We start from the raw sequence: 12,442 nt of genomic DNA, 5'->3' as shown, positions 1-12,442 counted from the left end.
TTTTGTCTGTCATAGTTGAAGTGTACCTATGATGAAAATTACAGGCCTCTCTCATCTTTTTAAGTGGGAGAACTTGCACAATTGGTGGCTGACTAAATACTTTTTTGCCCCACTGTATATATATATATAAACACACACACACACACACACACACTGACCGATGGTATTGCCCAGCTCCATACACTGGCTGATGTGAGGGAAGCGCAGCATCATTCTCCATTTCCTACTCCTGCCTTTTCCTCCTCCACCTGGAGAGAGATGCAATAGGGTAGGGAAGAATGAGAAGACATTTGATATTACAGCTGAGCTGTCATAGTATACTGTTTTTCTTACCCAAAAGCATGTGAGTTTATTCAACCCTTTGGGTTATGTATTGTGTGTGATATGTTAACAGGTGGCTTCAGAAATAAAAGAAATAGATAAACAATAACAGGTCAGATTCAGGCTTCTAGTTGAGCAGTTACAACCTTAGCCTGAAGGTCTTTGCTCTGTTTACCTTTTCGTTCACCTCAACACACTGGAAATAGATTACTATCAGTATGTCAACAACAGCCTTTGTTCCAGTGTGTGTGTGTGTATAGTTTCGTTGTCAATCAGGTTCCAGCCCTGGCATCCATCCACTCCAAAAGAGAGATCTATAAATAGCTATAGGAGCAAGAACAAAGCCTATGGGTCCACATGCAGTAGCACTGCATCCTACACACACACACACGCACGCACGCACGCACGCACGTACGTTTGGGACCAAACCATTGATTCCCATTCAAAATCCTATTTTCCCTAACCCTAATTCTAACACTAATTGTAAACCAAACCCTAAACCTAACCTCTATGCCTAAAATAGCCTTTTTCTTTGTGGGGACCAACAAAATGTCCCCACTTGTCTGAACTTGTCCAAAATGTCTGGTCCCCATAAGGATAGTAAAACCAAAAACACACACACACTCACAGTGTAAACAGTAGCTGTTTCCTGCTTACAGGTGTCCCCTACTGATGATGTCGTTGACAGATGGAATCTAGAGAGGAGTCCAACCTGTTTTGTGACCTCACGCAAAATCCCAACATTAATGTCTCACAGAATGGACAAACAAAATATAAATTCAACTTTTGATGTGTGTGCCTACCACAGGAGGTTGGTGGCACCTTAATTGGGGAGGACGGGCTCGTGGTAATGAGCCATCCTCCCGTCAGCAGCCTCCACTGGTGTCTACAGTACCCGTTGGGGAGGGTATACCCCGAAAAGCGGATGTTGGAGAAAAAGCAAATAAGAAGCGTAACGTAGGTTACATGAAATGGACCAACTTTTTGGGCAGACTGAACATATTAGCAAAAGTCTGAGTTTGTAGACCTTAGGTCAAAACATGCATTGTCAGTTGGAAGGAAAGGCTTGGTTGAACACATAAACAATCATTAAAAGAAATGTGTCATTTCCATGAGTACTTTACAGAGGAAAAACAACCGTTGTGGATGTTACAGGGTCTGAAATAGACATTCGAATCTTAAACATTTCTTGGTTTTAAAATCTATCACAACACATTTGTTGTCATTTGGAATGTTTTTAAAAAATCCTGTAGAAAGCATAGTATATTAGGATTGCATACATGTAGCCTGGATAATATATGGCCTGGCACCACACCCTAATAGGTCATTTTTTTCTCTTGATGTATTTAAAAATGTACCTTTACCAGTTAAATAAAAACATTTTGGAATATTTAAATGTTTCTGAAACATTGTAACAAAGCATGCAATTAAGACCATAGCCGTGCCTATACTGCCAATCCACTTTTCTGGACACTGGATGAAGTCAGTATATTTTGGGGGGCTTGCATTTGAAAAGGACACTTATCTTTCTCTCTAAAAAACAGTACTGCCATATATGACAAATGTATTTCAGCATATATATTTCCAAGAGAATCTTAGCTAGAACCTATAATTTTCAAGATATCAACAATTGCTTAAAGTAAAAGTCTGAAGAACACAGTGCATTCGGAAAGTATTCAGACCCCTTGACTTTTTCCAAATTTTGTTACGTCACAACATTATTCTAAATTTGATTAAATATTTTTTCCCCCCTCATCAATCTGCACACAATACCCAATAATGACAAAGCAAAAACAGGTTTTTTGATTTTTTGGCAAATGTATTAACAATAAAAAACTGAAATATCTTATTTACATAACTGTTACGGCTGTCCTCGCTGACAGAAGGTGGGGACCAAAACGCAGAGTGGTTAGTGTTCATTCTTTTAATGAAAATCAACAAAACACTTCAAAATACAAAAACAACCAACGTGACAAAACCGAAACCGTCCTGTGTGGCAACAAAACCTCCACAGGAACAAACACCCACAAAACACAAGTGAAACCCTGGCTGCCTAAGTATGATTCTCAATCAGGGACAACGATTGACAGCTGTCTCTGATCGAGAATCATACCAGGCCGAACACAAAATCCCAACATAGAAAATCAACCATAGACAACCCACCCAACTCACGCCCTGACCAACTAAAATAAATACAAAACAAAGGAAAACAGGTCAGGAACGTGACAGAACCCCCCCTTAAGGTGCGAAATCCGGTCGCACCAGCACAAAGTCTAGGGGCGGGTCTGGGTGGGCGTCTGTCCACGGTGGCGGCTCTGGCGCTGGTCGTGGTCCCCACCCCACCATAGTCAACCCCCGCTTCCATGGCCTCCTCCCAATATCCACCCTCCATGTCAATCCCACTATTCCAAAGGGCAGCACCGGACTGAGGGGCAGCACCGGACTGAGGGGCAGCACCGGACTGAGGGGCAGCACCGGAATGAGGGGCAGCACCGGACTGAGGGGCGGATCCTGGCTGGCTGGCTCTGGCGGATCCTGGCTGGCTGGTTCTGGCGGATCCTGGCTGGCTGGCTCTGGCGGATCCTGGCTGGCTGGCTCTGGCGGATCCTGGCTGGCTGGCTCTGGCGGATCCTGGCTGGCTGGCTCTGGCGGATCCTGGCTGGCGGATCCTGGCTGGCGGATTCTGGCTGGCTGGCTCCGGCAGCTCCTGGCTGGACGGCTCTGGCTGGTCCTGGCTGGACGGCTCTGGCTGGTCCTGGCTGGACGGCTCTGGCTGGTCCTGGCTGGACGGCTCTGGCTGGTCCTGGCTGGACGGCTCTGGCTGGTCCTGGCTGGGCGGCTCTGGCTGGTCCTGGCTGGGCGGCTCTGGCTGGTCCTGGCTGGGCGGCTCTGGCTGGTCCTGGCTGGACGGCTCTGAAGGCTCGGGACAGACGGGCAGCGCTGGGCAGGCAGACAGTTCAGACCACGCTGGGCAGGCAGACAGTTCGGGCAGCGCTGAGCAGGCAAGCAGCGCAGGCGGCGTTGGGCAGACGGCCGACTCTGACCTGCTGAGGCGCACAGTAGGCCTGGTGCGTGGTGCCGGAACTGGAGGCACTGGGCTGGAGACACGCACCACAGGGAGAGTGCGTGGAGGAGGAACAGGGCTCTGGAAACGCACTGGAAGCCTGGTGCGTGGTGTCGGCACTGATGGTACTGGGCTGGAGTGGGAAGGTGGCGCCGGATATACCGGACCGTGAAGGAGGACACGTGCTCTTGAGCACCGAGCCTCCCCAACCTTACCAGGTTGAATGGTCCCCGTAGCCCTGCCAGTGCGGCGAGGTGGAATAGCCCGCACTGGGCTATGCAGGCGAACCGGGGACACCACCTGTAAGGCTGGTGCCATGTACGCCGGCCCGAGGAGACGTACTGGAGGCCAGATATGTTGGGCCGGCTTCATGGCACCCGGCTCGATGCCCAACCTAGCCCTACCAGTGCGGCAAGGTGGAATAGCCCGCACTGGGCTAAGCACGCGTACTGGGGACACCGTGCGCTCCACCGCATAACACAGTGTCTGACCAGTACGACGCCCTCTCACTCCACGGTAAGCCCGGGGAGTTGGCTAGGTATCCAACCAGGCTTCGCCACACTCCCCTTTATCCCCCCCCCAAGAATTTTTTGGGGTGAGCCTCTCGGGCTTCCGTGCTAGCTGCGTACCCTCATACCTCCGGTTCCTCTCTCCGGTTGCCTCTGCTCTCCTCGCTGCCTCCAGCTGTTCCCATGGGAGGCGATCCTTTCCAGCCAGGATCTCCTCCCATGTGTAGCAACCCTTGCCATTCAAGACGTCTTCCCATGTCCATTCCTCTGTCTGTCTCTGCTGCTGTCGCTGCCCTTCTCCACTCCGCTTGGTCCTCTTGTGGTGGGTGTTTCTGTTACGGCTGTCCTCGCTGACAGAAGGTGGGGACCAAAACGCAGAGTGGTTAGTGTTCATTCTTTTAATGAAAATCAACAAAACACTTCAAAATACAAAAACAACCAACGTGACAAAACCGAAACCGTCCTCTGTGGCAACAAAACCTCCACAGGAACAAACACCCACAAAACACAAGTGAAACCCTGGCTGCCTAAGTATGATTCTCAATCAGGGACAACGATTGACAGCTGTCTCTGATTGAGAATCATACCAGGCCGAACACAAAATCCCAACATAGAAAATCAACCATAGACAACCCACCCAACTCACGCCCTGACCAACTAAAATAAATACAAAACAAAGGAAAACAGGTCAGGAACGTGACACATAACTGTTCAGACCCTTTGCTATGAGACTCAAAATTGAGCTCAGGTGCATCCTGTTTTCATTGATGATCCTTGAGATGTTTCTACAACTTGATTGAAGTCCACCTGTGGTAAATTCAATTGATTGGACATGATTTGGAAAGGCACACACCTGTCTATATAAGGTCCCACAGTTAACAGTGCATGTCAGAGATAAAACCAAGCCATGAGGTGAAAGGAATTGTCCGTAGAGCTCCGAGACAGGATTGTGCCAACGCACAGATCTGGAGAAGGGTACCAAAAAATTTCTGCAGCATTGAAGGTCCCCAAGAACACAGTGGCCTCCATCATTCTTAAATGGAAGAAGTTTGGAAGCACCAAGACTCTTCCAAGAGCTGGCCGCCAGGCCAAACTGAGCAATCGGGGAGAATGTCCTTGGTCAGGGAGGTGACCAAGAACCCGATGGTCACTCTGGCAGAGCTCCAGAGTTCCTCTGTGGAGATGGGAGAACCTTCCAGAAGGAAAATCATCTCTGCAGCACTCCAACAATCAGGCCTTTATGGTGGAGTGTCCAGACGGAAGCCACTCCTCAGTAAAAGGCACATGACAGCCCGCTTGGAGTTTACCAAAAGGCACCTAAAGACTCTCAGACCATGAGAAACAAGATTATTTGGTCTGATGAAGCCAAGATTGAACTCTTTGGCCTGAATGCCAAGTGTCACGCCTTGAGGAAACCTTCCACCATCCCTACAGTCTGAATACTTATGTAAATGTGATCTTTCAGTATAAATTCTTTAAGAATTTTGCAAATATTCATAACCTGTTTTCTTTGTCATTATGGGGTAATGTGTGTAGATTGATGAGGGGGAAAAAACTATTTAATCCATTTTAGAATTAAGGCTGTAAAGTAACAAAATGTGGAAAAAGTCAAGGGGTCTGAATACTTTCCGAATGTACCGTATATCACAGAACAAGCACAAAGCATGTAGTGAATTCACATGCTTCTGAAACTATGATATAATACATACAATACCCATCACATCCAGAACTGTGATGGATGTTACGGATATCAACACGCTGAAAAAGGATACTGACAATGAAAAGAGAGAGAAACCAATTATAGACCATATAAAAACTTGATGAAAGTTTGCTTACAGAGAACGTTTCAAGAGGATCTGATGTAAGGTGCATGTTTTACAAAAGCCTTTCCTAAAAAACGTTATGGACGTTCCATTGTTTCTCTTTCAAGGAATGGAGGAAGGAAAGATGCTTTTCTTAAGTATTTAGACAGGCTTTTATATTCCTATTTCTGTCTGTGTGTGTGTGTGTGTGTGTGTGTGTGTGTGTGTGTGTGTGTGTGTGTGTGTGTGTGTGTGTGTGTGTGTGTGTGTGTGTGTGTGGGGAAGGAAAGTTGAGGAAGTAGGACTGTAGAAAATACCTGCATGTTAATTCTAAGGGAGTATCAATCAGTCTTATTTGATCATACATCCTTTCCATAATCCTTCAGCACGTACATAGTTCCTCAGAAGGGAGTAACATTCTCTGGGACCCGTACTCTCAATCACTCACTCTGACATCACTGTAAGTTAACAGTCGGGTTAGGTAAGGGAATGTATTGCACACACATGGTAGAAGTCCATTGTGGCACTTGCCATTCTGCAATAGCTGCAATCACATTCTACAGTGAGCTCGAAAAGTATTGAGACAGTGGCACATTTTTTGTCGTTTTGGCTCTGTACTCCAGCACGTGATACAACGTGTGTCTCTACCTCACTCATCATTATTCACGATTCAATCAGGATTATCCGTAATCATGTGTTAGCATCCACATTATTATAGAAGTGTTCAGAAATATTATATTCTTATTTACAATAAAAGTGATTCCATAATGACACAATACATTATTTACCATTCATTTCTATTGGGCACAAAATCATCTGAAACACTACCAAAACAAACAGAAAATGTATCCAACAAATTTGTAGTCACAAACTTGATGTAGTCATTGCGTGCTATGAATATGGGACCAAATGCTTAACTTTTGGTCCCCTAAAATGTACAAAAAGTGCTGTAATTTCTAAACGGTTAACCCGATATGTATAAAAATCCCCTCAAATTAAATCCGACATTCTGCACTTTAACCTCATATTCAATGTATCATTTCAAATCCAAAGTGTTGGAGTACAGAGCCAAAACAACAACAATGTGTCACTGTCCCAATACTTGTGGAGCTCACTGGACGTGACATTCATAAAAATGTCGGGACGTTCATAAGAATGTACAGTACTAGTCAAAAGTTTGGACACACCTACTCATTCAAGGGTGGCAACTATGAAGAATCTCAAATATAAAATATATTTTAATTTGTTTTGTCACACCCTGATCTATTTCACCAGTCTTTGTGCTTGTAATAAACGTTTGTTACTTTGACACTGTCTGCATCTGGGTCTTCCCTAAACCTTGACAGTACGAACTGGCCAAGACTGACCAAGCAGACTTGGACCAGCTCCGTAACACCTTCTCTTCCCAAGGAGCCACCATTGGATGGCACGAGGTGTTGCTTCATGGTCTTATGGAAGGGTTCCAGACCTTAGCCAAACGCCATGACTGTGTTGAACACATTGCTGGAGCAATTCCGCGGGTTGTCTGTTAGGCAGCTTACCACGACGGTAACCTCCCAGCCCCTCAGTAACCCGGCTGTTAGTAGCGCTGTCACCCCGGTTTCCCGGGAACCCTGCTTACTTCCCTCGGAACGCTTCGATGGAGTCGGGCACCTGTCAGTGTTTCTCGCTCAGTGTTCCCTCATCATTGAGCTGCAGTCCTCCTGCTTCCCCTCGGACCGGTTTTCGACGCTTCATTGTCTGGGAGAGAGGCTGCCTGGATGTTACTCCCGCAGTGTAGCAGACTATGCAGCTGAGAGTGCCTGGAATCCGGAAGCACTGTTTCGACATGTTCCTGCACGGAGTATCGGAAGAAGCAAAGGATGAGCTTGCAGCCCGGGAACTACCGGCTCTGGGGCCGATGAGAGCTTTATGGACACTACCCTGGCGTCCGAGCTGGGCCTCCCCACTCAGCCCCTCTCCATTCCCATGGACGTTAGAGTGCTGGACAGCCGCTCTATAGGCCAGGTCACCCACAATACCACCCCCATCAACCTACGTGCGTCAGGGAACCACAGCGAGACAATCCAATTCCTGCTCCTTAAGTCTCCTCAGGTTCCCGTGGTACTAGGATTCTCTTGCCTCCAGCGACACGAATCCCCTTATTGACTGGTTGGCTGGTGCCTTCATGGACTGGAGCCCGTTCTGCCACGCTCATTGCCTGAAGTCAGCGCATCCTGTCCCGGGACGTCTTCCTGGGAGCTTGGAAGTTGCCCCGGACCTCTCCGTCATTCCCGCGGAGTACCAGGACCTCCGGGAGGTGTTCAGTAAGGCCTGTGGGATTGACCTTCTCCCAGGTACCACTCCGCCCCGGGGACGACTGTACTCTCTGTCGGATCCGGAGACCAATGTTATGGAGACCTGCATTGAGGACTTCCTAGCTCCAGGTTTAATCCGTCCTTCTGTCTCCCCCGCCGGCTCAGGGCTCTTCTTTGTGGAGAAGAAGGACAAAACCCTGCGCCAGTGCATCGATTACTGGGTCCTCAACGACATCACGGTGAAGAACAGCTACCACTCATCTCCTCGGCCTTCGAGCCGCTCCAGGGGGCCACTGTGTTCTCCAAGCTGGACCTACAGAACGCATACCACCTGGTGTGGATACGGGAAGGGGACGAGTGGAAGACTGCCTTCAACACGGCCAGCGGTCACTACAAGTATCTGGTCATGCCATTTGGCCTTACCAACGCCCCAGCTGTGTTCCGGGCTCTGGTTAATGATGTTCTCCGCGACATGTTGAACCGGTTCGTCTTCGTCTACCTCGACGACATCCTCGTCTTCTCCCTCTCCGCCCAAGAACACGTGCTCCACGTCCAACAGGTTCTCCAACGCCTCCTGGAGAACCAGCTTTTTGTGAAAGCAGAGAAGTGTGAATTCCATTGCTCCACTATCCCCTTCCTGGGTTACATCATCACTGCAGGGAGTGTACAGATGGATCCCGGGAAGGTAAGAGCGGTGGTGGATTGGGCCCAGCCTAAGTCCAGGGTGCAGCTGCAATGTTTTCTGGGATTCGCCAACTTTTATTGCCGCTTTATTCAGGGTTACAGCACCCTGTCTTCCCCCCTGTCTGCACTCACCTCTCCCAAGGTTCCGTTCACGTGGCCCCCAGTTGCTGACCGGGCGTTCCGGGATCTCAAACACGGTTTCATAAACACGGTTTCACCACAGCTCCCATCTTGGTTCATCCTGCCCCATCCCACCAGTTCGTAGTGGATGACTTCAGTTCAGTGCTTCGGATGTTGGAGTGGAGACTGTACTGTCCCAGTATTCTGCCCTGGACCTCAAGTTACCTTCCTGCGCCACCTCCTCCCATCGCCTCTATGCCATGGAGAGGAACTACGATGTGGGGAATTGTGAGCTCATCACGGCGAAGATGGCGTTGGAGGAGTGGAGGCACTGGCTGGAAGGGGGTGGAACATCCGTTCATTGTTTGGACCGGCTACAAGAACCTGGAATATCTCCGCCCGCCAAGCGTCTCAATTCCAGGCAAGCTAGTGGGGCCCTGCTTTTCTCCCGGTTCAACTTCTCCCTCTCATACCGACTGGGATCCAAGAATGTCAAGCCGGATGCTCTGTCATGCCGCTATAGCCCCACGACTAGAACCCCGGAACACGAGACAATCCTTCCCACCTTGTGCCTGGCGATTGCATTCAGCTGGGGAATAGGGAAGCAGGTTCGTGAGGCATTCTCAGCAAAACCCTGGGGGGAGGCCCAGATAACCGGATGTTTGTTCCTGACGTGGTCCGCTCCTCGGTCCTGGAGTGGGCCGACTCCTCCAGGCTTGCCTGCCACCCGGGCTCCCGTCAAACCCTGGCCTTTGTGCGACAACGCTTTTAGTGGGCCTGACGTCTCTGCATTCGTCACTGCATGCACGATCTGTGCGCAGAACAAGACTCCTCTGCAAGCTCCGGGTGGTTTCCTTCAACCTCAGCCTGTCCCTCACCGTCCCTGGTCTCGCATATCCCTGGACTTTGTCACGGATCTCCCCCCGTCTGATGGCAACATCGCCATTTTGACAGTAGTGGACCGGGTTTTCCAAAACTGCCCACTTCATTCCTCTACCCAAGCTACCCTCTGCCAAAGAGACGGCCCAGCTCACGGTGCAGCACGTCTTCCGGATCCATGGACTCCCATTGGACATGGTCTCCGACTGGGTAGGCCGTCATTGTAAATAAGAATTTGTTCTTAACTGACTTGCCTAGTTAAATAAAGGTTAAATAAAAAAATTATAATAATTCTCGTCACGGTTCTGGAAGGCGTTTGGCACACTCATTGGGTCGTCGGCCAGCATGTCCTGTGGGTTCAACCCCTAGTCCAACGGCCAGTCGGAGCGAGCCAACCAAGACTTGGAGTCGACTCTTCACTGCCTGGCCTCCGCCAACCCCACCACCTGGAGCCAGCAACTAGTGTGGGTCGAATACGCCTGCAACACCTTTCCTTGCTCTGCCACGAGTCTCTCGCCCTTTGAGTGTTCCCTGGGTTATCAAACCCCGCTCTTCCCTGAACAAGAGCGGGTGGAGTCCCGCAAACTTTCTCCCCGGGTTTATCGGTCCTTTCCCCATCTCCAAGGTCATTAGCCCCTCTGCTGTTCGTCTTCTGTTGCCCCGTATCCTCCTTATACATCCACCTTTTCGTGTGTCTAGAATCAAACCCATGTCTCACAGCCCTTTGTCTCCTGTTTCCAGGCTCACCCCTCTCCCCCGTCTCATCGATGGCCAATCGGTGTACACGGTGAGGCATCTCCTGAAGGTTCGACCTCGGGACAGGTGCCTGGTTGACTGGGAGGGTTATGGCCGTAGGAGAGGTGCTGGGTCCCCGCTAGGGACATCCTGGACCCAGGCCTCATCACTGATTTCCAATGCCGGCACCCCGGTCAACCGCGCATGTGCCCAGGTAGAACGCCAGGTGGCGGCGCTAGAGGGGGGATTACTGTCACACCCTGATCTGTTACACCTGTCTTTGTGCTTGTGTCCACCCCCCCTCCAGGTCTCTCCCATCTTCCCCATTATCCCCAGTGTATTTATACCTTTGTTGTCTGTTGCCAGTTTGTTTCGTTCGTCTAGCCTACCAGCATGTTTACCCTTGCTCTTGTCTGTTTCTAGTTCCTGTTTTCCCGGTTTGACCATTCTGCCTGCCCTGACCCTTCCTGCCGTTCTGTACCTTGTCCCACCACACTGGAATATTGACCTCTGCCTGCCCTGACCCTGAGACTGCCTGCCGTTCTGTACCTTTTGGACTCTGATCGGGATTACTGACCTCTGCCTGCCCTTGACCTGTTGTTTTGCCTGCCCCCTGTTCTAGTAATAAACTTTTGTTACTTTGACACTGTCTGCATCTGGATCTTCCCTAAAACATGATATGTTTAACAATTTGTTGATAGCCAAAATAAAGAAAAACCCTTGAATAAATAGGTGTGTCCAAACTTTTGACTAGTACTGTATATCAGGTTCAGAATACCAAGGGTGCACTGCAATCTCCCACAAAGCAGGGCATGGCCTGTAGCCAGTGGCGACGTATTATTCAGGGTCACGTTTAACTAAAAAATAATAATATATCGATTTTTTTTGCCTGTTTTGCATGTTATTTTGGTATTAATACATGTCACATATCAGTTTACAAAAGCTGCATACAAACATTTGTCTCTTTTAGCTTTCTTCAGTAAGGCAGCTCCAAAATACAGGTGTTTCAGCCTAGCTCAGTGCCTCTGTGGTGGTGTGGCAGCCAGCGGAAAATATGGAGTGTAGAGGTTGGTAATGTTCTCTAGTTGCGCCGTGATTGGCTCAGTGTTGTGTCACTCATGGGGACACTACGTCACCGCAAAATCTACGGGTAGAGCTCGAAAATTCAAGCCACTTGGGTGCTGCCACGTTATATCTACCGTGGCTTTGATTGGACTGACCATGTCATCATACTTTCATAATATTAGCGAGCAAGCTAGACAAGCAGTCATGCATCAAGTAGGCAATCTACTGGCAAATCTTTTACAATCCTTGTCATATGAAAATAAATTATAGATAAAACATATCGGTGCCTATCGGCCATTGGACATAAACATTACACAACAAGTTGGAAATCGCAAATTCAACAATGAGTGCTGAGGCGCCACCGCAGCCTCGGGTTTGATCCCAGGGTGTGTCTCAGCCGGCTGTGACCGGGACACCCATGAGGCGGTGCACAATTGGCCCAGCGTTGTCCGGGTTAGGAGAGGGTTTGGCCGGCCGGGATTTCTTTGTCTCATCATGCTCTAGCGACTGCTTGTGGCGGGCCAGGGGCCTGCAAGCTGACTTCGGTTAGTCAGTTCGACAGTGTTTCCTCCGACACATTGGTGCGGCTGGCTTCCGGGTTAAGCGAGCAGTGTGTCAAGGAGAAATACGTAATAAGACAGCGATAAGACAATACTACCAATTGGATATAAAAAAGGGGGGGTAATGCCATTGGCCAGAAAAGTTTTAATACATTGGCCATGCTGTCAATCCAGAATGACTTCTGCCGCGTTCAAAACAACTGGAAACTCGGAACTGGGAAATCTCAGACTTCAGTGACAACTGGAAACTCGGATAAAACTAGCTCAGACTGGGAAAATACGGAAAATAATTTTGAACAGGCATCCAACTCGGAATTCCAAGTCGGGATTTCGGGCCTCTTTCTAGAACCCACAAGAAGGACTGCTGCGCCACCTTCCTGTTCAGTGAGCACAACTGTAAGGGTGC

At 49.1% G+C, this 12,442-nt stretch overlaps 1 protein-coding gene across 2 annotated transcripts in view; it reads right to left on the bottom strand.

Moving 5' to 3' along the window:
- Positions 1-12,442, bottom strand: part of LOC129863742 (G protein-coupled receptor kinase 6-like) — a 35,305-nt gene that overhangs the window by 16,021 nt on the left and 6,842 nt on the right. For both annotated transcript variants that reach the window (XM_055935973.1, XM_055935974.1), the window contains exon 2: positions 159-248. In XM_055935973.1, the coding sequence (XP_055791948.1) occupies positions 159-248 (90 nt within the window). The remainder of the gene's footprint in view (positions 1-158; positions 249-12,442) is intronic.

Source organism: Salvelinus fontinalis, chromosome 10, assembly GCF_029448725.1.
Source record: "Salvelinus fontinalis isolate EN_2023a chromosome 10, ASM2944872v1, whole genome shotgun sequence".
In the NCBI taxonomy this organism is placed as follows: Eukaryota; Metazoa; Chordata; class Actinopteri; order Salmoniformes; family Salmonidae; genus Salvelinus; species Salvelinus fontinalis.
The sequence above is the reverse complement of the archived record's forward strand: the minus strand, read 5'-3'. Positions and strand labels throughout refer to the sequence as shown.